This window comes from Penicillium arizonense, assembly GCF_001773325.1.
Source record: "Penicillium arizonense strain CBS 141311 chromosome Unknown PENARI_contig036, whole genome shotgun sequence".
NCBI classification, from domain to species: domain Eukaryota; kingdom Fungi; phylum Ascomycota; class Eurotiomycetes; order Eurotiales; family Aspergillaceae; genus Penicillium; species Penicillium arizonense.
The window spans coordinates 53,134-77,537 of NW_019173313.1; the positions used below are offsets into that span (position 1 = coordinate 53,134).

At 47.5% G+C, this 24,404-nt stretch overlaps 5 protein-coding genes across 5 annotated transcripts; 2 read left to right on the forward strand and 3 right to left on the reverse strand.

Annotated features, from left to right (window-relative positions):
* Nucleotides 1-164: 164 nt before the first annotated feature.
* Nucleotides 165-1,346, reverse strand: PENARI_c036G09406 (uncharacterized protein; the record flags this gene model as incomplete). The annotated part of the gene is made up of 6 exons (XM_022636874.1): nucleotides 165-551; nucleotides 604-674; nucleotides 722-758; nucleotides 814-998; nucleotides 1,131-1,194; nucleotides 1,245-1,346. The coding sequence occupies 6 exons, from the start codon at nucleotides 1,344-1,346 to the stop codon at nucleotides 165-167; spliced, it is 846 nt and encodes a 281-aa protein (XP_022483302.1).
* Nucleotides 1,347-4,649: 3,303 nt separating this feature from the next.
* PENARI_c036G02228 (DUF3129 domain-containing protein) lies at nucleotides 4,650-7,280 on the reverse strand (the record flags this gene model as incomplete). The annotated part of the gene is made up of 8 exons (XM_022636847.1): nucleotides 4,650-4,928; nucleotides 4,986-5,158; nucleotides 5,211-5,258; nucleotides 5,318-5,380; nucleotides 5,437-5,646; nucleotides 5,704-5,770; nucleotides 6,880-7,020; nucleotides 7,155-7,280. 8 exons carry the CDS (start codon nucleotides 7,278-7,280, stop codon nucleotides 4,650-4,652), a joined length of 1,107 nt encoding a protein of 368 aa, XP_022483272.1.
* Nucleotides 7,281-12,386: 5,106 nt separating this feature from the next.
* PENARI_c036G08009 (uncharacterized protein) lies at nucleotides 12,387-15,244 on the forward strand (the record flags this gene model as incomplete). Its single annotated transcript, XM_022636869.1, has 4 exons — nucleotides 12,387-12,755; nucleotides 12,853-13,441; nucleotides 13,910-14,287; nucleotides 15,126-15,244. The coding sequence occupies 4 exons, from the start codon at nucleotides 12,387-12,389 to the stop codon at nucleotides 15,242-15,244; spliced, it is 1,455 nt and encodes a 484-aa protein (XP_022483280.1).
* A 3,375-nt stretch (nucleotides 15,245-18,619) lies between these two features.
* Nucleotides 18,620-20,512, reverse strand: PENARI_c036G10265 (uncharacterized protein; the record flags this gene model as incomplete). Its single annotated transcript, XM_022636876.1, has 4 exons — nucleotides 18,620-19,705; nucleotides 19,775-19,903; nucleotides 19,965-20,154; nucleotides 20,235-20,512. 4 exons carry the CDS (start codon nucleotides 20,510-20,512, stop codon nucleotides 18,620-18,622), a joined length of 1,683 nt encoding a protein of 560 aa, XP_022483279.1.
* Nucleotides 20,513-23,058: 2,546 nt separating this feature from the next.
* PENARI_c036G11300 (uncharacterized protein) lies at nucleotides 23,059-24,312 on the forward strand (the record flags this gene model as incomplete). The annotated part of the gene is made up of 1 exon (XM_022636879.1): nucleotides 23,059-24,312. One exon carries the CDS (start codon nucleotides 23,059-23,061, stop codon nucleotides 24,310-24,312), a length of 1,254 nt encoding a protein of 417 aa, XP_022483293.1.
* Between the last annotated feature and the right edge of the window lie 92 nt (nucleotides 24,313-24,404).

A 24,404-nucleotide genomic window follows, 5' to 3' on the forward strand; every position in this document is an offset into this window, starting at 1 on the left:
TTCAATATTAAGAAAGATTATAGCGGGGTACTCACAGGTGGGGTTTTCGGTAGAGTTATTGATTGAAAGAACGATCACTCTTGCAATTCCGACAGACGTCAATCTACCAGCAATATGATTCAGCAGGACGAAAAGTGGAAATTTGAACGCAACCCTTCTTTGACTTACACCAGTCCCATTCCAAACATCACCGCAACGCCCATTCGTTTGCGACGGGACAACTTCAAGTTCAACACTTCGTACATGGGCATAGACACCATGATAGTATCCACTGCAATGTTGACGAATCCGTTGACGAAAGTTGAGGTGATGAAGTCGATACATTTTCCGGACTCCTCATTTTCCCATCCAATCCAGGCTAGATGGACAGGGATACAATGGAAGCTGTCAACAAGTATCCATGTGATCCCAATAGCAGAATTTAGCGCGATCATGGTATACATGATATATCGGAACACGGTAGACTGGAAAATTCGCAGCAAGAAAAGGCAGACGGAGATTTTTGCAAGGGACATAAGTGCTTTGTACACCAAGACAAACGCATAAAAGCGCTAACAGTAACCGGGTCAGCGTGTCCACTTCTCGAATACAAAATAGACGAACCTTATAGGCCTCTGTGATATTATTTTGTGGTACAATATCCCACATGTTTTTTCCGAAGCCATATTGAATCACTGAGAACGGTTAGAAGAGTGTCGACTATCCTCCCAGGCGATCTTACTCGATACGTTCAAAGCAAAAATCACGATAGCAAGTCCCTGTATATCAATTAGCAAAATGGCCGAACCAATATCCAGATGGGATTGGACTCACGTATGCCGCAATTAAAGTAAAATCATCAGCACCCCAACCGCCACCCAGACGCAGTGATTTGGCAGTCATTCTAATCGTGAAAAGGATGGTAGCAGCTATGAATGGGATAAGGGTACCGGCATCAACTCCAGAATACCGTTGCACGGTAGGAATGTCGCATTCGCGAGAATTGAGGTATTGCGCCGCTGTATGGTCTTAGATATTGAAGGAGTTGTGACGTGAAATAAAGGGAAAAGTACTCAATGACTCCCTTGTCGTGCAATTCGTCAGCCTGCAATTCGCAAGCTCCACTTGATACCCCTCGTCTGCACACAGACAGGATGTGTTGCTCATGGAGCATTGTGTGGCAACGACAGCAAGTACTTGTTGTTTGCAGTCAACCTAAGCATGCATTAAATTTATGTATATGCGAAAGGGACTTCCATTCATACAGCACATTGAGGAGCAGCTTGTTCCTTTAGAACCAATTGCGAAGCGGCAAGTGGTGATGCCAGACCCGTCGAGGTTAGAGCCAGTAACAGCAGCAAGCGCATTGTTGTTCTCAATGGAAAACGCTAAAGACAGGTCCAGCGGTCGGAGTAAACTGAAGACAGCGTAACAAACGGGACATACTATCCGGTCAATTCACGAACTTGTGGTGGACTGGACTTATTATATCTATCTGCTTTAGGGGATAAGGAGGCAACAGCCTTAATCCTCCCGAATAAAGTTTTTGGGCTCGAGTTGATTTCCTCATTTACCTTGGATCTCCGCCAGTAAACTTTTGAGGTCCCTGAGGGATCTGCATCATTATTGGAGTTAAGGATCCACCAGGTGAGAGAAATCGCCACTAAAGGGCGATGAAGCCTGATATCCAGCCTATCAGATCTACCGATGTAAAAAATAAATGACATAATCGACCGAAGTAGTTACATGCGTCTTCCGATCACATGGGAACTTTAGTCTTCAGAATACCCCCTAGCTGGGACCATGGGGCTTTGCAGGCCGGCGCAATCTATTATAGAGGCAGTCTTAGTGTTCCTGGCTGCTTGTAGAATAGCATGGATGATCTGTTGTCCCGGCTTCTTCCCGGGATTCTGGACTGCTTGCAGTGCCGACTTGCTGTCACTGAGGATAGTGGCAGATCTCACTCGCGTATGGGATGTTCTCCAGTGTCGGAGAGCGATCTTGCTGATGTTAACGGCGTACAGGATCCCAATCAGCTCGGCGGCGTGTACGGACCATCGATCCATGGGCCCCAACCTGCACTTGTATGCTGTCGATTGTTTCCAGTGAGTCATTCAGCAGCCATTTCTCGCACCATTGAGTGTCTAGGTACTCCACCACGAATACGTTAATCATTGATATTATCCATTGCACAAGCGAATCATCCCCGGCTGACGGATACCTCTCACTAAGTGGGCCAACATCCTTTGACGCCAGAATTCAAGCTTTCAGTCTTTGTGCTCTCATTTGACAATGCCTATCGACTTTACTTCCAACAACCATTATCTTCAGGTGAGAATCAGTCACGGTAACATTTATACTGAGCCGGGATTAGCCACTCATTCCCACGACACTCTGATTTCCAATGTCGGTGGTAGCATCGATGATGCCACTCAAATAGCCCTAGACCATGCTATGAGCAAGTTACAAAGATGTATAAACATAGTTCAGAGTGGAGCGTTTTGGAATATGCGAATTGTGGGAGTTGCGAAACGGCTCGGCAACCTTCTTCTGGACATCAAAAACCTCAACCCTGAACAATGGGGCTCTCTGGACAATGGGATTATATCCAAGGTCCTTTCACTCTTACATTGCTGCACCGTGGAATGCTACGAGTTCAGATTTTCATCGCTATCAATCTCGAAGCTATATGATGGACTTGACGTCTGCAAATTGGCTCTTCAATGTGTGCATAGAGCAGCTCTGATGTATGTTCTGGATTATCCATATGGTGCTTATGAATATTTTAGTCGCGTCGGTATTCTAGGGTTCCGCACGACAAGAGGGCGGCCTCTTCATAGCAACAGAAAGTCACGGAGGCCATCGAAGAAATGGGCAGCAAACGAGGCAAAAATTGGAACGAAAAATGAAGCAACAGGGGCCGGCGATACACCATTCTCAGACGGCCCTTGATCTGTTGAAGGTGAATCGCGAGCGTGAGGGCATGGGTATCGAAGCCGTTGAGTATCATGGAAGCATACGACGCTTTACCTTTCCTCTGTGGAAGACCTAAGAGTTTTGAATATGTTGTGATATCCTCGTTCACGCCTCAGGCATATCACGTTTAGGATTCATGCGCAAGTGCCGTCTAGGGTAGCAGTGGACCTTTCATCATTATTAACATTTGTGGACTCCACCGAGCCCTCGGTAAATATATCTTATCACTATAAATAGGTAGACGAGTGCTTGATACTAGGGTTCAATCTTAAACAATCTCGTTCAACAAGTAGTAAATAGCCAGCAAGGCACGTGGTCACATCGTACGTTTCAACACAATAAACTCAGTGAGATGTTCATGTTCTATGCTGTGTCTAGATATATACATGAATATCTATTTGCTATTTATATGACTGGAGGTAAAAAGCACAAGCCCAAGGAGAAGTTCACTTTTTCCAAGATTTAGCCTTGGATAATATTAAAGCCAAGTAAACATGATACCTGACTGAACTAGGCCTAGGAAGTATAGTTTCTCGGTTCCTTCTGGGGGCAGTGATGGGACGGTGCCTGTCCGGACACCCAATTAAAAGTGCGAAGGGGGTCAGCCACTGAGATAAAACCCGCTGCAGGACCTATCCATAGCTAACTACCGAGCACGGCGAATCACAAAATACTGACACTGGTTACGTTCGACTTGAAAGGAAATCCTCCTACTCGTTCATATCATACGATAGTGGATTGATACAGTATCTGCGGCCCTAGGAGTTTCAGAGCCCCCGGGGACCACAAGGCAGGCTATGGAGGACCTTGTAGGGGCAGCTGGACTAGACGCAACCCGACCATTCTAAAACTCACTGTCTACGCATTCTAGCCAAGAATGATTCGCTTTCAACGCCATTCATTTCTTTGCTTTGTTGGAAAGGTCCTTTCGCCATGCTGTGATTGTGGTGCATCAACATCTTATAAATTATGTTTGATGTATCTTTTGTTCTTGGCTATTTTGGTGCCGTCTGTGCATACGTACACTCATTTTATTATGGGGGTGTTCCTTATCCTCAACAATACAGATTGATTGAAATCAGTTTTCCCACTTCTGTCACAGTCTTTTCCGAAGCCTATTTCGGAACACGCTATTCTACAATCAATTAAGCGAATCTCTGAACAATGAAAGGTCATATTTATTGAGTTCCTCATGTAGATAGTTGCAAAGGGTATCCGTTATTGCCAGTGTTACCCTGTGATTGCCAGGAGCTCTGACGCGAAATCCTGTCCCCCAAGCATTGTTCCCACGATTTTTGTAAATTTTTTCCCAGAATGTGACCCAGATATCTTGAGATCGAGAAGATCTTCCTTCTTCCATTGTGGGGCAGGATGGGAAAAATCAGCTAGCCCACAACGGGGGCAGGTAAAATGCTTATGGAATAGAGAGGAAGAATAAATCGCTCTGCAATTGCCTCGACAGTGAAGGTTTTCTCGACTCTGGACAGACCAGAAGGAAATTTGGACGCGGTAAGCAATGTTTACCTTCACCTTCCTGCAACCCACTCCCTCTACCCGACAAAAGCCATTTACATCACTGGCCGCTCATTGGCAATAGCTAGATGAAAGGTTTTTTAATTCGTGCGATTAATAAAGTGTCAAACGCCATTGTAGCTTATTAACATGCTAAAAGTTGCCAGTGATTCCATAGTATATCAATTTGTGAAAGCAGCCGAACCCCCAAAAGGGCCTGAAATGGCATTGTTTCTGACCCGCACGATGCAGACATTTTTGGTGTTACCAACAACACCGGTGCATTTCATCCCTGAGGGCAGTTGAACCTTAACCTCATAGTCCATGGTGCTGGAGGTTGAAAATCCCGCGGCACCTGGAATGTTTTGAATAACTTCGGCTGGATTGAACGCTTTAGAGTCGGTACCCCCACTCGTTGCGTCGATGTCCGCCGACAAAGGACCTGCACCGTCTTGGTTTACCTTTATGTCGAAGAGTAAGCAAGGGGTAAGTAAAGTAGCACGTGGCCTGTGACGAACCTGATGATAAATCATCGTGATGACTCCCACGTCAGAAACGGAGGGCAATCCATTAACACAACCTTTACCAGCATAGTCCTCGATCCCTTTCTCTACAGCACCACTGGGAGTAATTGCGCCAGATGCGGTCCGTGGTAGAGCACCCGTTACGTCATCAACAGCTGATTGCGCACCTGTTTGGTTTCATGAGTGTCAAATTTTGTGAGTCAAGGAGGGCGGGTTTACCCTTAATAGCACCACCAAAAGGCGTTCTGTCTGCAATATCCTGAGCGCCTAGAAAATAGCTTAGTTGTTTTCGTGCGGACTTAAGAAACTTTAACGCTCATACTAACCATTGAGAATAGCACCGCCGGCATTAGTGACGACACTAGCCGCGTCGTTGATCAGTTGGCGAGCTATGAGAAACATTAGTCCCTGGAGTAGGATCTAAGATTGAAAGGATAATGAAGACCTTGAGGAAAATGGCGGATGTGAACCCGCGTGTCGGTATTGGGTGTCATGAAATCCACGATTACTCTCTTGGGGTCCACAGGACCAGAAATCAGAGTGCGGCCCAAAGCCGATGCCTTGATGCTTCCCATTTCCTGATCTCGCATCACTGCGGTGTCTTTCTGCCCGCCGCACGCAGCAGAGGGGCAGTCGCGTGGCGTTCCATCGACAACTGGAGTCAACTGTTAATCAATGTTGAAAATTCGAAGGCTCAATGATAACCCGTTACCTGTTAGTCCCGGCATCTCGACACCGTTTGCACCTTTGATACGGGTAATCAGGCCATGTGCAGCCGCCTGGGTGGCCAGCAATAGAAGAGATGAGAACTTAGTAAAAATCATAACTGATGAAAGAAAGGAGAGCCAGGAAACAGAATCAAAGATTTCCAGGGATACGGGGAAAACAATCGAATCCAAGAATCCAACTCAGCTATTTATATTAGTTTTAGAGCTCTTCTGTAGATGTGAGCCTTATTCTGAGGTCTCTGCGTGAAATACTAGCTTTGCCAAAACAATCAGAGCTTCAACCTGAAACTGGATGTCTTGGTACTACCAGCGGCACGCATGTAACGTGCAGTAATAGTAGGTCCTCTCTTAGTGGGGATAACTATGTTTCTAACCATCTCCTGAGTCTGGAAGAAGAAAGTCGGATCTAAGAATAATATTGAGTTTGCATGGCTTTGTTAGAGGGTGAGACTAGTAAGCCCACAAGGGTTTTGCTATCTCAAATACCAAGCGGAACCCCACCATCAAAAAGCCGAATTTTGAGATCAATTCCATCAGGCGGAAATGCTGATTCGCCAAGGAAATATATTTTCACGTGATAATCGGTCGGTTCAGCTTGATGGAACGGAACTGGCCACGTGTATATAAAACGGACTAGTTACGCGTCCTAATTTTTATAATTATCAGCGTCACATGTTGAAATATGAAATTCCAGGGGAATATGTCGGGTCTCAGGATACCTATACGCGCTAGTACTGAAGGAACCAAGCATAAGGCGACTGATTGATTGAACTAATAGACCACTGTTGAGAGGGTCTATATCTGTACTAGTCTTGGCATAATATAAAGGGGATCCCGAGTCGATCCGGTTTACCATCGGAACATAAATCGCGTTTAGATGACCGCTGAATCAGCTGGACTTACTGGTAAAGTACCACACCTCAGTTCTACACATGATCATCTCTTGATATGACTAAACCACCGATAATTTGGGGGGCAATTTTGAATAAAAGTGGTAAGTTTTCTCATGATTGACACCTAGAAGAGCGATGACAATGGCGCTGACGTTCGGCGATCGGCGTTGTAGGGCTGGTTAGCGAAGCACAGCAAAAGCTGATCATGAAACATGCCGATATCCGGATTTTTTTTTTAAAACACTATCTGCCACGGCGTATTGGTACCGATGTGCGGTCCTTGATGCGGGGCTTGGAGCCCGACTCTGCAATGATGCGTGCAGTCACTAGGATGGGGAGGTAGATCGACACCAGACGGCCTCGTGAGCTTACGGATGAGCAGAAGGCAGCGTGCAAGAAAACGCCGAACTACAGGTGGTTATCCAAAAACGCGACAAGTTCGCCGAAAAGCTTAAGCATGGCAACAAGAAGAGTACCAAAAAGCTCGATAGGCTCTACCAATTGAAAATAACGTCATAAACACGCGTAACCGGCTACTCTACGATCTTCGGAAGCGTGTGACGGAAGATTGTGAAAGCTAACAGGCTGTCGTTGACATCGAAAGGCGACTCGCCGGCAGTGCACTCTACCAAGAAAGTACCAAAGAGATACTGCGTACCGAGGAACATATGCTCCGCCAGCAAATCTTCTTACTGGAAAAATAGAAGACCAGGTCTGCAACGCTATATCTGGAAGCGGGGTGGGCGCGTTGAAACGAGGCCGTAGAGGCTGTCCGCATGTATTGCGATGTTCTCGAGGGTGGGCCCCCCCGAGGCAGACAGTATGCTAAACATCCGACTTCCGCGAGGAATGACACAACAGTGAACAGCGATGATGTTCTCCTTCTCACAGTCATCCAACTACCCTCTATGCTATCAGAGGAAGCGCCACGGGAAGCAGGAACTTCTACGGGAACCATTACCAAACCCTTGGAATGGTTCCAATGCTACGGATAAAAACATTTTCCTCGCCACAAGCACCTTCTACGTCATTTTAGAGAATCGCACCTGAATGACCGTCACTGCAAACACTGCAACATGGGTGTTGAACATGAAATGGGTCCGATGCGACATGCGTTTGATAAGCACGATCTTGGGACATAGCAGAAAACTGTTCTACTGGCGGTGTAACGCTTTACGGTTAACATGTTCCTAAAGGGACTGTTGTTAGCATTAAAACGTAGGTGACGCAGCATGGTCGCAATGTCTTTTTACAAATCCCGGGCGGTTTACGCTAGAGCATTAGCTGGAAGCTTTAGAAGAACAATTGAAGATAATGGACCAATATTTCTTCGCATTCGGCGCAGGGCCTAGCACGTGTATTGGAAGACATATCGTGATGATAGAGATGGCTAAGGTTATACCCGAAGTTCTACGCAACTTTGTGTTATCACTGTCTACTCCAGAGCAAGAGTGGGAAACGAGGAATATCTGGTTTGTGCAACAGGAAATACCAACATCATCTACCGGGGCGGCAATGTCCTCGCGTTAGATGAGAGGGGTTTACTGTGCGCTCTGGACCCGGACACCCTTGAGACAAGGGGCCCGGATCCATACGGTGGTCAGGTAGCTATGATGACCTTTGCGGCCGTCCCAGAGTCGATCCCCGCACGAATGAGCTGGTTACTTGTAGCTATTCTGCCAAGGGCCTAAGCACTCCGGGCATTTGCACCTACTAGATTGATCCCAATGGACGTGTCTCCAATAAACACTGGTTCAAGCAGGATAAGCCCGGGTGCCACACGATAGCTTAATCACGAAAAATGGGATCATCCTTTCCAACATGCCATTCGGCGTCAACACGGACGAGATGATGAAAGCTGGGGGCGACTACTGGAGACTCATATCTGACCGGCCCTCGGAATTCCTGGTCAGTCCACGCAATGAAAACGCTCCGAATCATCCGGACTGGAATCCTGGCGAGTTCAAGTATACCGCCCCTCCCGGTCTGATCATCCACAGCGGCAAGGCGTGGGAAGAATGTTGGGGGATTACTGTTTTACTCTGCAGAATCCATTCAGATCACTTAGAGATGCTTGGGGCAGGAGGTAAAGAGGTTTTATCCTGCTTCATCCTCTCAGAATTTTAGTCAACCCAATCACCAATCCAATTAACCAGAATGCTTCGATCGTCAAGCGAATGCTCAGTTAGAAACAAAGAAACCATCGTGAGGCTGGAAATAATTGGTTACTACATTGGTGGATAAGCGGGCCAACTGGTCTCTCTCAACTTACCACCCTCAATTTGACCTCGGGCCGCAGTCATCCCTCAGATTTATTGATTTCATCCCAGCGAAGGATTTCTTCATTAGCGAATGCCTGCTGCCTGGATAACAAGCCTCAAATAGACCATACATAGAGAAGGAATTAGAGGAACAAAAACACAGAGTCATGGATAGCTACGCCCTGGTTAAAAATGTGGCTGGGAAACCGAAAAGTATAATTTGTTAAACTAAAATGTTAAGGGCTCGTAATTACTGAATCGTAAAACAGACTTGCGATGGCGGCGAATGATTGAGGGGACTGGCTTCGAAGAAAGAATAGGAATACATAGGCGATTAAGTAATCGCGGGAGACTGGAGCGGCAGATTTGACAAATGCACAATTTGCTCAACCTGGGTTGGAAGTAAACAGGCGTTCGTATCTACTCATTTGACACAAATGCTCTCCGCTGGATCTTAAACACATCGACATAAGTCAAATTGTCAGGCCAGATGTAGTGGAGTGGGTATATGTAAAATAAAGATTTTCTTAGAAATAAATTGACTGGATTGTCTAGTCCACTCTCTCTCCCATGCAATTTATTTAGGGCATCACTAAAAGGACCCCCATATTGGACGTTTGGACCCTACCTACGCTCACTAAGCCTAATTAGGCTAGCGTCAGTAGTTGTATTTCCAATGCATTAATCGGTAAAAAATTCATCAATTCTTGGCAATGCTAATGCCTTGAGAATCGGCGCTCATGGATCTGTGGGGGACTTCTATTTACTATACATCCCCCTAATAAAATTAAGTACCTACTAGAGACCAATTTCCGAGCAAGGCAGTAGTCCTAAATAGGAAACCAGCTATTCTGCGTCCAATTCTTTTTAAAAACAGGATGGAATTTTTAACGTATTTTCTATTTAACAAGGTGTCTAATGCTTCCTAAGACTATTCGCAGCACTCTCCGACGCTTGCTAGCCGATCGGGGCCAGGAAGCCAGTTACTTGTTGCAAGGTATAGTAGTGACTTAATTTTACTAGGGGGATGCATAGTAAATAAAAGTACCACGGCTCCATGACCGCCGATTCTCGGGGCATTAGCATCGCCAAGAAATTGATGAATTTTACCGATTAATGCATTGGAAATACAATTACTGCCGCTAGCCTAATTAGGCTTAGTGAGCGTAGGTAGGGTCCAAACGTCCAATATGGGGGTCCTTTTAGTGATGCCCGGATAAATATATCCTGACCCCTCGCGAGTTGGATCCCAGACCACGGGTAGAAGTAGCTCCTTATTAGGCAGCTATAGGAGTAGGTAGGATGCAGGCAGCAACCTTGACTGCAAATAGCGGTATCTGTCCTCAGATAGTTCTATTTTGTTATCGCGCTTGTACTTCAATTCAGAGTTTCAACTTTGCGAGTTGATTATAAACAACTACCCACTAGACTGGATGCGGATCCGTAATTTGGCCTAGTGGCCAAATCAACTTTGTGGAGGGTCGTGGTAAATGAACACTACTGTTACTGCTGTATGCTTCCCGTGTTCAGCACTGGGCATAGATAGGTCGAAGTCCATCAAGATGTGGGGAACAAATTTAGCCATCTCTATAATTGCAATATGCTGCCAAGCCGATGACCCATAAAGCCGTTGACAGGCAAGATTATAAACGTGGAGGTCCCAGCCACCATCCTTTGGGCCCAATTATGCCTTGTTCTTCAACTTCTTTCCTCACGCCCCACATATTTCGTTAGACGTATTGGTCACCGATTGGAGTGCTAAATGGATGCGAGTGGAGTGTATGAAGCTATGCTTAAGATATCATGAGCTGAGCAACCTGTGTTGGCGGGCATTTTTCCAGTACGTTTCTCCATAACTGTATTTCTATATATAAACCATCTTGTTCGTGACCATTACTTTGCTGACGCCATCTGTAGACTTGGGGCTCAAAACATAATACCAATTTTACCCGTTCTTATCTTCCTCTCACCCTTGCGCCAACTACAGCAACCTCAGGTTGTGGTATACCACCTGGCATGCTTCCATGCGAAGTTGTTATTCGATCAAACTTTCCAAAAACCTTTCCCTGGCTTATCGGGTCATGCAGCTGGAACGCGAAACTTCTCGGCTAGCAAGGCAATATACGCTGCGCTAAATAGCCAAAAATGGAAGCGCAACCCAAGCGCCTAGAGAGGAGCCCCAACCAAAGTTCCCTAGTTCTGTATCATAAAAATTACTTCCGTTGAGGATGATCTGAGAGTCAAAATCTTTTTTCGAGATGGAACACCTGCGTGGCGTTATCTAACCAAAGATTATTTTCCCCCTCTCGTTTAGGGGATTATCCCCAGCTTCTATACTATAGGAAGAGGTGAACATGTGCAAAAATCATTAAGCTTTTGATATTTCTAAGTCGTCTTTGAAGTCTCAAGGTCTAAATTTGCTGACAGATGGACTTGTCACGCAACCAAGTTGATAATAACTCATGCTACCTGTGGGTACCTGTAAGGAATGAAATATAAGCTTGAAATCTCACTAAGCACAAATGAGATGGGAATGATGGAGACTGGACTTGTTTTCTCGTAATCATTTATCTTCGTCGAGTTTTGTGACCCTGATTAAAACCGTAAACCTAAAGGCTTCAAGAAGTTGGAGGATTTCTGCTTGCTGAATTAGAATATGCACATGAGCCTAAATCAGTCAGTACAAGAAAAACATGACAAATTGGCGTAGACAACATTGGTTGATATATATCCCACTGTGCAGCAGTCAAAATTTCTTTGCGTTCAACTCTTCTTTGACGAGAGATAAACGTAGGGATAGCTTCGCTCCGTCCCGCGCTTTTTAATTCTCGATTATCCAAAAGTCTGCAGTGCACCATGTTAAATCTGCTCAATACTCCGGCTGGTCTATAGTAGCTAGCACTACAAGTCCCGAGTTCTCCGCTAAGGTGGCCAACTTATATGAGGCATTTTCTAGGTGTCGTTGCTGATAGATTTTATTAGTTCGACCTTCGACCTGATCGGGTCGGGTGAAGTGGTGTGGATTACTTCGGGTACTGTGGGCAAGGTTTCGGGAGAGGTGGGATACGTTCAGTACATTCATTATATGTCGAGCTAACGCTTTCGGGTTATGCAAGGCTCTGCCAATGGCTACGGTACTTTATCTGCAAGAATCCATACTCCGAACTCGCTATGCAGCATAGGTTCTAAAGCCCACTAAAAGCTCTTGAGAAAAAAGCGCCACGGGCTTGACCGTGGAAGGAAAGCTATATATAACAAGGGCTTAACCTCCTTTGACTTATGCTCATTCTGGTGTTTGTGCATAACTGTGCTCTTACTCTTTCATTATACATACCTAATTTGGGATATTATTTCTCCCCCTTTATTATGTAACGGAGCTTCAGGATCTAACCTACACAAAAACAACTCAGCTTCGAGGTCTTGTTCCTGCCTTTTATCCTGATCGAAATTTGTCACATACTAAGGCCCGAGTATCGACTCTATATATCGCAAACGAAATCTGCGCTGCCCATCATGGCAGCCGAAATGGAGCTTAATCTCTCCGAAAAGATCGAGGCCACCGCCCCAAAAAAGATACCATTCTGGCGCTTGATCTCTGACCAGGGAGTCGTCACACAAGAGATCATTGATCACCCATATTCCGGCCCAGGAACCTACGAGGACCCATTCGCAGTAACATGGATCGTCAACGACCCGCGCAATCCAATGAACTTCAGCGAGGTGAAGAAATGGTCCTTCACCATTGTGGTTGCCGTTGCAACCTTGGCCGTCTCATTGGTCTCATCCGCCTACACTGGCGGTGTTAAAGAGATCATGCTGCAGTTCGATATCGGGAAAGAACTGGCTACTCTCGGTGTCTCGCTTTTCGTTCTTGGTTTTGCGGTAAGTTCCTGACTGCCCAGACGAGCTCTCGACTTTCCCTGAGCTTACGTAAATTGTTCTGCATGAATTCTGAACTTATATTTTTGCTTGGTTATAGACTGGACCATTACTTTGGGCTCCACTGAGCGAGCTGTTCGGCCGCCAGATCCTGTTCATCACTACCTACGCCGCCCTCACGGCTTTCAATGCTGGTGCCGCAGGTTCCCAAAATGCCTGGACCCTTATTGTTCTTCGATTCTTGGCAGGTTCCTTTGGATCGTCGCCTTTAACCAATGCCGGTGGTGTCATTGCGGACATGTTCCCCGCTAAGCAGAGAGGTGTTGCTATGACTTTATTTGCCGCCGCACCTTTTCTGGGCCCCGTCATTGGCCCTATCGCTGGTGGATTTATTGGCATGAGCAACGGCGGCTGGCAATGGGTCATGGGTTTCCTTGCCGTCTTCTCTGGTGCGATCTGGATCATTGGTTCCCTGTTAATCCCCGAAACCTATGCGCCTGTGCTCCTTCGTCGCCGCGCGGAAAGACTCTCAAAGCTGTCCGACAAGATCTATCGGAGTAAGATCAATATCGAGCAAGGCAAGATTTCCCTTAAGGAGTCCTTCAAAGTCTCCCTCTCTCGCCGTTGGATTCTCCTGTTCCGCGGGCCTATCGTTTTCCTTCTATCCCTATACATGGCTGTCTTGTACGGTACATTGTATATGATGTTTGGCGCTTTCCCTATCGTTTACCAGGAGCCCCGTGGTTGCAATCAGGGTTTAGGGGTCTCGCCTTCCTTGGCATTATGGTCGGGATGCTATCTAGCGTTTTATATTCTCTCTGGGATAACAAACGCTATATCGCGACTTCCGATAAGTATGATGGCTTTGCACCCCCCGAGGCACGCCTACCACCCTGCCTCGTCGCATCTATCGCAATCCCTGTCGGTTTGTTCTGGTTTTCATAGACGAACTCCCCCTCGATTCACTTTATGGTCGGCATCGCAGCTGGGGTACCATTCGGCTTCGGAATGGTCCTAGTATTCCTTACTATCATGAACTACCTTATGGACGCATACACTATCTTCGCCGCCTCTGTGCTAGCCGCTAACTCCGTCCTTCGCTCGTGCTTCGGTGCTGCATTCCCCCCTTTTCACAACCTACATGTATAAGAACCTAGGTATCCACTGGGCGTCATCAATCCCCGCATTCCTTGCTCTCGCATGCGTGCCCTTTCCATTCCTTTTCTACAAGTACGGCCCTACAATCCGCACCCGCTGCAAGTTTACGGCCCAGTCTGAGGCCTTCATGCGCAAGATCCAGGAGCAGGTTACTACCGAGCCGCGGGAAGACGAGGAAGTGGGTTACAATTGCACCAATGTCCCCGCGTTAGAGGACTCGGTATCCAGCGAGACTGAGAACGGTGTTGATGAGCTGCCCTCTGCGGAGCGTATTCGCAGCCGTGTTCATTCTGTCACTTCGGCTCGCACGGCCGGTTCATTGCATCGCTCCACCACCTATGAAGCAAACCCTTACGAGATTGACCGTGTCAATACCCGTGAATTATTTAAGCAATAGGGTCTGCTGAGGAGCTGAGGTGTGGGTTTAGGTGGGCATACGGGATGTGGTGCCCGGAAGAGTAAGTCTTGGTTTGGTTGGACGATAATAATAGGAAATTGCGCCAAAGCGCACATCAAAGTGGTCTCCAGTCGTCCCGCTGTTCTCAAAGTTTATGGTAATGTCTCGTCTACGAGTCGGGAATGTGTGCTAGCCTTGCCATTAGCCGCATTATTGTTCTTCCCAGTAATGCGATCCTTGATGCCGAATTCCAAGCATTTTGCGTTAGTGTTACAAAAGTACTCAGTTCAATATTTTCTCCATCTACCATCAAATCATGGGCTGAGCATCTCTTGCCGGGATATTGTCTATGTTTTACAGGCCTCACGAAAGATTATCCACTGTCCGTAGGCTAGTCTTACTGGTCAGTAAGCCCAATGACGTGAAGCTGTTGACGGAAACAGCGCCAACCTTCTCTGATATGGACTGTCTAGAACAACTGTTGCAGGTTTGTTTTACATAGTTACTGTTTTAGCTACCTAGACCGGCCATCAGTCCAACCGAGTAATGTAGGCTCCGCAGCATCTGGGCTCAGCCCTTTCCCGGCCCGCGTCACTAAACTATTCACAGAGCCAAAGTTGATCGGAGAATAGTCGTGAGGTGCACCTGATAGTATATATCTATTCCATAGCAATGCCTACACAGCGAGGAATGTACATAGGGATGCAATTTGGCAACTTTAAGACAAAATTAGATATAAAGGCTTGGATATCACGCCTGTAGTATTTTTTGCTATGTGCTATAGTGAACAGCCTTTATGATACTATCGTATCCGCTAGCGATCCGCTACGCCGCCAAATTCATGCACCAAACCGGTCTACTTGTCCAGTTTCAACATACTGAGCAAGAAGAATCTGATGATGAAGCTGAAGACCTGAACTTTGAGGTCATGGAGTAGAGTCCCGAAGACGCTGGGTACTCACCAATGCGTGCTGATACCGTCGAGGGTGGAGAGAACCGCGAAGAGCTATTCGGATACACGCTGCCTGACTCGGCATTGAACAACGATAATCAGCAATCAAGGCTGAAGTGAGGATGTCGGAGAAAGGGGTTTGATTTATCTGCAGCAGGAATTGGCTGGCATCTAGATAAGAAGATGCACATGAACTGTGAAAAAGGAGAGGACTTGGGGAGGTGGACGGTGCATCCACGCATCCATTTTGTATTGAATGCTGGCTGGCATTGGATTTCTCATTTGTACTGCGGGTTTTATGGGTTTTATGGGTTTGGCTTACATGTAATGGGCTGGTGTTTCCACTCTTTGAGAACCAGCCTCACTTTCTGTACTGGAGCATGATCAGGCGTACGAGACACGAGTTCTTGCTTCAAGTGGAAAGAAGCGCCTGAATAGCCATTACGATACTACTAGGCTCCAACAGGTTAATAGAACTTTGATTGATTGATTGATATAGTGAACATCCTCGTTTGCTAGTCCCTGTATTTGCGGTCCTAGAGGCTGCGTCACACAGGTCACGGATGGCAAGACAGGGGTCCGTGCTAGATTCAACAGACCACCTTTCAGTCGTTACCCAGGAAGTCATTCCGTCGATCTTAATTTCGGAGACATGCGAGGTGACCGGCGCAAATCTTCAGTATTGAGCTCGGACAGCATGTGGTCAATCATTAAGGTGCTCATCGTAGACACCGGCTGCTAGGCTCAACCTGCTTTGCATCGTGGGCCATGGCAATGTGGTCTTCATGTCGAGTGGAGCGAATCGGATGACATCCGCGTTGATATTCCGCGTAGGGTGCCATGACGGAAATTTTGGAAGAGCGGTGTCTATATCCATAGAGGTCCAGGCCTTTCTGCTCGATTCGTGCGTACCATGATATGGATTATGAGAGGAAAAACAAATACATAGTGTTTTTCTAATATAAAAAAGACCGCAAAAGCATCCAGGTAAGCTGGTACTGGCCTTCTCCCCCAAATATTACCCTCTCCTCCTTTTCGTACACTGTTATTTCTCCTTAGCGACCTCGGCCATAGCACTTACATTCAATGACTAAGCCACAGAGCCTATTATGGTTAGGCTCTAAGATGTCGATGTATCTATTCCTGCTCTATAAGAATCCCGACATCGCTCGTTTTACAGCTAGCTTCATCGTTTTTTGTTAGAATGCAGACATCCCATCCCAGCCGCAGGTTTTCCTGATCCAGCGTAGATACCAGAGCTCCTAGGGTGGGAGCTGGGAGGTACCTTGGGGAGGACATGAATCTAGCAAAGATGTCTCCATAATACAAACTGCACTAAAATTCTTCGTAGGTCTATTAAGATGCCTAGCTTCAATCTAAAGGACTGCTTAGACTCGCTGCATACTTACTTTGATTTCCCGGGCCTCTATCACCCCTTTATTCCCGAGAAACCATTTTAACAAGACTATAAAGCAGTTCGATATAGTCCGGCCCTTCTCTTAGCTATTGCATGCCGCGGTATACCTTTCACAGCGGCAATAGACACGTGGGAAAACAGCAGCTCCTTGCCGTCTCAATGCACCTAGATGATCTTGAAGCGATAGCCCTTATTATCGATTACAAATACGACAGCATAAATACAGGCTTGAATCGATGCTGGGAGCCGTTAATGACCTATGATGCTCTTATCTTGATGACCCTACAGTCTCGCAATAGAGGACCAATGAGCTACGATCCTTTCTACAACACTGGCGCATACCGACAAGTGCTTTACAATTCTATACCGGCATATATATAGTCAGGATACTTTTGAGTGTCTTGATTGCAAGAGTATCTCTCTCATCCTAAACAATGCCTTAGAATAGCAGGGGACCTTTCGGGATACTAGGCTGAAGGCTACATTGATGCGATTCTAAGCTTGGCTATCATTGCGCGGTGAATCAATTAGAAGTTATGCAATGCCATAGAGGCAAGGATATCGAGTATAGGGATGCTAAAATGCTCTACGAGCAGCTTTCCCACTAGCGCACTAGCACTTTGCCCTCGGATTTACGGCGACTAGTGGACAGAGAGGCTAAGTTCCTAGCGGAACACGGCGCCCTTAGGCAGTCTACTCCTATACCTACTAGTAGGCAGATTTCTTCGCCGTGCAATGTCGTAGGCTCTTAAAATCAATTGCTATTTACAATTCGACGATTATATCGCCCTATATGACTTAAAGGACAGAGCTTCAATTCGCGCTAAGGCGATGGCTCACTATGTGGGGTACGAGAGTCATAGGGTTGCGTTCTAAGCAGTCGATATAGCCAATATAATTAGGCAGCGTCGTTCGGGGAATCAGGACGCCGAAGACGCCGAACAAAGGCCATTGATTGACATTCCACCATCTATACTACGGGATATCTACGCTAGTGCATATGATTAGCTTTGTTTACACGATAAAGACACCTCAAAGCTACCGACTTCGAATACGTTAGCAAATCTTAAACTCGAAACCCCAGTCCATACTTCGGGGGAAGAGACTAAGAGACGAAGGGCAGATCTCGCCGAAATAGGAAAGACGCTTCGGGATTCCGTGGCCGTAGCTTCATCCCATAGAGGTACGGAGAAGATACTTAAGCGACTGGATGGTTAACTAGCTGTTTTCTAGGAAGAATAGGCCAGTTGATAAGCTAATGCTCATAGCTTAATAAACTGGTTGACCCATTGTACATTAACTATTACCGTAGTACCGGAAGCTGCCGAAGAATGAAGCAGGGGCCAGGCGCCTGTTACAGCTCTCTAACATAGTTTAGGTATAGAATCCATCCGTGAGAGAAGAATACTTTCTAGCCAACCCATATGTCGAGAGGCTGATTTCGTGAGTCTTTAACACGAGCAGAAGAAATCAAATTGTTAGAAATCTTCGTTGTTCACGAAGCAATTTTGCCCCCATATCATGCAAAGATTTCGCTAGACTTGGTGATAAAGGCTTATGAACCCAATTACGGTGGTATTGCTTCGTTAGACAGAATTAACTTCCAACTAATTGGCACTAATCGCCCCTAGGCGATGACTAAATAGAAGGAGAATCCTCGCAGCTTGTAGTTTTCTTCACTAAAATTTGCGGGCTTCACTGAAATGCTATATGCGTAATATTGCTAATATTGTTGTAAGCATACTTAAAGGTCCTTTTCACATCATATTTCTGAAACCTCATTTCATTCTTCATTCGGATCAAATCAACCAAAACACGACATGGCGATACTGCAGACAGCTATGGATATCAGCTCAGTAAAACAACTATCGATCTTGATGGCCACCTAAGCTGCAGGAATCCTCCGGACTTTGAAACGTACTCAATCCACAACAAAAACAAAGCTAAACTCGGGTGGAGCTGCCTGTAGTCTTTTCTTCAACGTGCTGGACTATGGTGTGTCTCTCCTCAGCCATCCTCTCCTTCTCCGAAATGAATGCATCCCGCTCTTGGGCGTCCTGATTGCCATAAAGTCCAATCTTATACCAAGGAAGCTGAAACAGAAGATCCATGCTCTCCAGTGTCCGTCCAGCTGTCTCCGGTACGCTGAACCATACCCAGAGACCACCAATGATAGTGACTGCCCCGAAAAACCAGAAAGTGCCTTTAGGCGTGAGACCACCATTGGTAGTTGACAGCAGCATGTTTGGGAGTGCTCGTGAACTACCGTACTGATTGGCAAAGTGCAATGTCATAGACAGCGATGTTGACAAGGCACGGATGCGCAGCGGAAATAGCTCAGCCGTGAGCAAGTATTGCATCGAGTTCCAACCGAGCGCCCAGCCAAAACCGGATATGAAAATCATGGCAATAGCACCGCGACTGACGCCTTTCTTTGACTCTGGCAGAACAAAGTTTTTGACTATGCCCATTTCGGGTACATCAGTAAGGAAAGCGGCAATATAGATCATCGAGATGGCTTGCAGCGTGATGCCGATGAGAAGTGCGCGCTTGCGACCGATGACATCAACAAGGAATAGAGCACAGATGATCGCTGCTGCCAGCTTGATAATACCAAAAATGGCCGTAACTAGCAGCGACTCATTGGAACCAGTAATGCCAAGCAGTTTAAACAGATCAGGGGCGTAGAGGGTGATGGATCCAGCGCCGGACCACTGAGACAGAATCTGAGCCATGCAAGCGATGTAGAGTCGATACAAGTTACTTGGGTCCAGGAATATCTCCTTGAGAATACCAAGCCAGCCAGCTCCCATTGTTGCCTCCTTTTCAGTCTGCAGTGCGCTCTGAATAGTCGAGATCTCATAGACCACATATTCGTGATCAATCGGAAGACCCCGCAAGCGGGCAAGAGTCTTGCATGCCACCTCATCGTTACCGTCCTTGATAAGATAGCGAGGTGATTCATACTGGAAGAATGACATGATAAAGATGATGCCCGCGAACATGATGTGGAGACTAGTAGGTACCTCCTAAAACTAGGTTAGTCTAGTTGCTCAATTTGAGTAGAATGTTTTAACCAGGCAAACCTGAGTCCTTACCCATCGTTTGTGAGTCGAATCGCCCAGATTGACCTGACAGCCGTAATTGGCAAAATAGGCAAGCACGATTCCCAGGTACACAAAACCGGTGAAGACGCAAGTACAAAGACCTCGAATGGATGCGGGAGCCTGGAGTAGGAGGTAGTTAGCACGGCAGGGGTGACACTGCGTTGGGAGTCCACCAGCTTACAATTTCAGCGAGGTAGACAGGTGCAACAACGACAGTCTGTCCCACACCCAGACCAGCAATAAATCGGCCGGAATAGATGACACCTAAGTTTCCATTTGCTCCCATAAACATGGCAATACCCACAATCCACAGAACGCAGAGCTGACGGGTTGCCCAGAGACGACCAATGCGATCACAAACTAAGAATGCGCTGTAATAGGAACAGGTGACAAGTGGTTAGTCTCTTGGACAGAGCATTTGTCATTATCATGAAATGGCAAGGGAGCATACAAAAGAGCACCGCCAACAGAGCCAATCTGGACCATAGCAGACACATTGGCTTTGATATTTGTCTGTTCCACCAGGCTGTATGAGCTGTAATGGATGGTCTTCTGGAAATCCTTTGAATTGAAGGCGCCTGAGATCAAGCCCTCGTCAACGCCACGGGCTGCGCCCATGAGGCCGAAGGATACTACGGCAAACCACAGTCTCCAGTTGAAGACCTCTCGTGGCTCGGGTAGATTCTTCAACCTGAAGATATTGACTGGTTTCTTTGAGCCGCCCGCCATAGTGAAACCTTTGTGTGCAGTTTTAGGCGAATCGAGGACAACGGAAAATGAGAGCCATTGTCCGGGAGTTTTGCGGGGAAGCTCTTATAGTAAGCAAACACTGCCATCAGATAGTATCCTATGTCGCAGGAAGGGGATATGTGCGGGGATCCGTGGCTCCAACGATGAAGGCTCTTTCAACCTCCGAGTGGCAAAGGTTACGGTTTTGCGGAACGTCGCGACATCAAAAAACATTCCTCCGATTAACGGAATCTGGCCTGCTGGAAGTGGTTATGAGAGAGAGACAGTTAAGGAGGTTTGAGTCCTTGGAAAATATTTAGTTCGGCTTTTGACTCGAACCAGCGCCCAACGTACTGCCATGTGGTCGTCGACTGGCTGCTACAATCCAACGTTTGGGTAACTTTCAGCCTACTTTACCTAGCGTGTGACAAAATACTTCCAGATGCAGCCAGACAACTTCGACGCACCGACGAGACGTCTGGTTGGTCAGAGCCACGCGTGTGTTCGAATCCCGTCTGCCAAAGAATCAAAGAACTGTTCTTCCCCCGCTCTGTAGTGCGCCACCACGGTCAGGGAGAGGTACATTCAAACAAATGCTCAAGGGGATGGCCCATGGTCCTCATTCATTGCTTCCTTCTCACGAAAACCCATGCCAAAGCTCTTGAGTGTTCGGCACCGCCTGTATCCTGCTGAAGAATGTCTCCATGGCGTGTGTCAAGTTAATATATATATATTTCTTTGATATTCGATTTCTTTTTATCGGGAAATCGTGCAGGAATGTTAACAGACCATTCATCACTGCCTAGTCGTAGCGCTGCAAAACGAAGGCGGTTACAGCGACTAAACTGATTACAATATTATGGCGGTTGCCTCTGAGGTCTAAAAGTAGACCATCCTGCCTTTCTCTGAGTGTCAAGTCCGCCGCAGCAGAATCACGAAGAGAGCAATGGAAGCTGAAATAACGAGAAATTGAAATAACAGAGGGCCGGGCGTTTGCTCCTGAGAATAAAATGGATGACCAGAGGACTATACCGGCCGCGTTAGATCTCCCACAACTTTTGTCGTCGAGAGTTATTTGCCATGCGACCCCGGATTTCTCTCCACATGACGCTCGCCGCTTCCCCGTGTGGTTGCTTCCTGGTGAACTTTGTTGGTCGGCTTGGACAAGCTTTTCGTAGGTTTTTGGGGCAAAAGAGAGCAGAAAGAGTATCCAGGCCGACAGGATTCCGTACTGAGCCCCTGGGACTGGACAACGAGACGCGCGATGTGAGTGGATGCAGTCGCCGACGGCATCGGCCACTGTCCGGAAGCGTGACTCTGCCATGCAGAGCTATTTTTTGGTTGGGTCGAGTATCTCCGTCCGCAAGATGTTCACTCGAAGCTTGGGTTGGGGGCTTTGGCTGGGGTATCGACCCCCTTGCATCGAAACCACGGGGTGGCTCCGAATCTCGGTCCTGGTCCACCTCCTGCGGATTCCGAAGTACAGCATACCTAACCCCGCTTAGTCCTCCGGATGAAGCGGTACAAGGCGTTTCATTGGAGCGCCTCCCTGAGAAGGCATGCTTGTCCATGGATTGTCCTGCTCCCCACAAAGCTTAACTTTGCCATGTAACATCACGTTTACTTCGGGACTTCTTTCGAAGATATATACAGGCGGAGCAATGGCAATTTATAGCAGAGCACAACAGAACACTGCCAAGTGTATGACTGTCCAGGAAGGGTTACTTTGCAGGACACATAAATGAGCACACACACATGCGCGGCCGCAACAGCAATTTGCTATGGCGAATTTTACCGCTATGTCGTGTTAATATTACACGAATACATTAACCAGAGCAGCTTCGGTAGCCTAGGTGTCCATTAGGAACCCCGTACAATTAGCTGGAATTGACTTTTGTGGCGGGATTTGTCTTTCATCGCCAGGCACTTCTATCTTCGTACCTTCCAGGCTCGGAGGTAGATACCAAGCCTCAGGCGCCGATTTAAGATGGAATGGCTAAGACTACGGACAATGAAGTCGATAATCTGGCGATTCTCGGCACTTTCTTGATTCCAGGTTGATTGTTTCCCCTCACCTGAACCCCTACGGTGCATCTGATCATTACCCCTTTAAGTGGGTTGGCTGTTCAACCGTCTAGTTTTATCCGCGTTTGTCCGCATGTTCTGCCCTCCTCAACGCACGGTTGGCCACGACAGGCCTTAGCTGAGATCCGGGGATACGGTCTGGGGATGAGGAGGGGGCACAATCATTGGACTGAGAGGAGCAAGCGGAGGTACAATGGGCAAGATAAGCTTCACCCAACCCCACAATCGGTGATTTCCGTGCTCATACACTGTACGGGAGCCGAGAAGATGGAAAATGGGAGGTAGGGAGAGCACCAGTATGGTCCGGGATAAGGCCATCCAGGCAGGATAACCAGGTATATAAGAGAGGACGGGAGAAAACCAAAGTAATGCGACAAGTCTTTGGTATATTCTTATCAGCACCCTAACCTTTGTCCATCTCCCTTGAAATTGTCAAATATACCTCTACCCTTGCTTTCAACATGATGTTGGATTATCGCCGGACCAAGAACCTCCTGCTTACCTTGGCCTTTGCGGGGCCTAGCGGTGTGCTCGCCGACAGCTACAAGCTGGCGTATAGTGTCCCGTTCGCACCCAAGAACACCACCAGCGTGGACCAGAGCATAGTATACAATGGCACCTACTACCTCTCGGACCGCGTCAATGGTGGGGTTCATGTGGTTAACTTGGCCGGCGAGAAGCAAACGCATCTTGTATCCGGATTCGCGGGTCTATTCACGGCGAACGGCACCAACGAATATGATATCTCGGGGCCGAATGGGTTGGTTGTCCTGCCGAACCGCAACGAGTTGTATGTCGGTGACGGCGCCGGCACAGTCCGCGTCGTCGATCTGTTCACAAACGAAATCACGGCCAATATCTCGATAGGCGTCAGTACGCGTGCCGACGAGATGGCCTACGATTCGAAGACTGGCATCGTGGTCGTGACGTTGCCCAACGAGAAACCCCCGCAGGTCGCAGTCATCTCGGCCAAAGATCGCACCGTGACAGGGAAAGTGACCTTCCATAATGCGTCAGAGCTGGAGCAGCCTGCCTTCAATGAGTTGTCCCGCAAGTTTTACGTCTCAGTGCCCAGCACCGGTACCAATCCTGGCGGCGAGATCGCAGGGTTGGACGTTTCGACCTTCCAGGTCACCGACATTCTCCCGCTCAGTGAATGCGTTCCCGCCGGCATCGTCTTTGGAGCGGACCAGAATCTTTTCATCTCCTGCAGCCAGACACAGATTGAAACGTACGACGTTGCATTCAGTCAAGTGATGGATGTCTCGACGGGAAAGATCGTGGCCAAGATCTCCGGGGTTGCCGGCAGTGACCAGGTCGCCTACGACCCCAATTCCAAGCTGTACTTTGCCTCCGCGTACCAGAACCAGGTCGGCGGGAAGAAGGGGGGAGCACCAATGCCCGAGCTCGCCGTCATTAACGCGACTAGCAACACCATAATGCAGACCTGGCCCACAGACAATAAGCTCGCACACTCTGTGGCCGTGGACGCCAAGACGAACCTGGTCGTGGTGCCGCTCGTGAAATCCGGCATCACTGTCTACAACCTGACGACGGCTAGCTCTAGCTCTAAGCCTTTGAGCTCCTCTGGCACCGCTAGCACCACGTCATCGACAGCTGCTGTGCACACTACCAACGCCGCTAATCACTGGGTCCCTTCTGCGAGCTTAGTGGTTGGTGTCCTGGCACTGGCCGTTCCTTTTATTGGATATTAGGGAACGATTTGACCTTGTGGAAACGCTTCTTGGGTCCAGTTGAGTGGAAGTAGCTCCACGGTGCTCTCAAGGTCCCTCCCTGTGGTAGATTT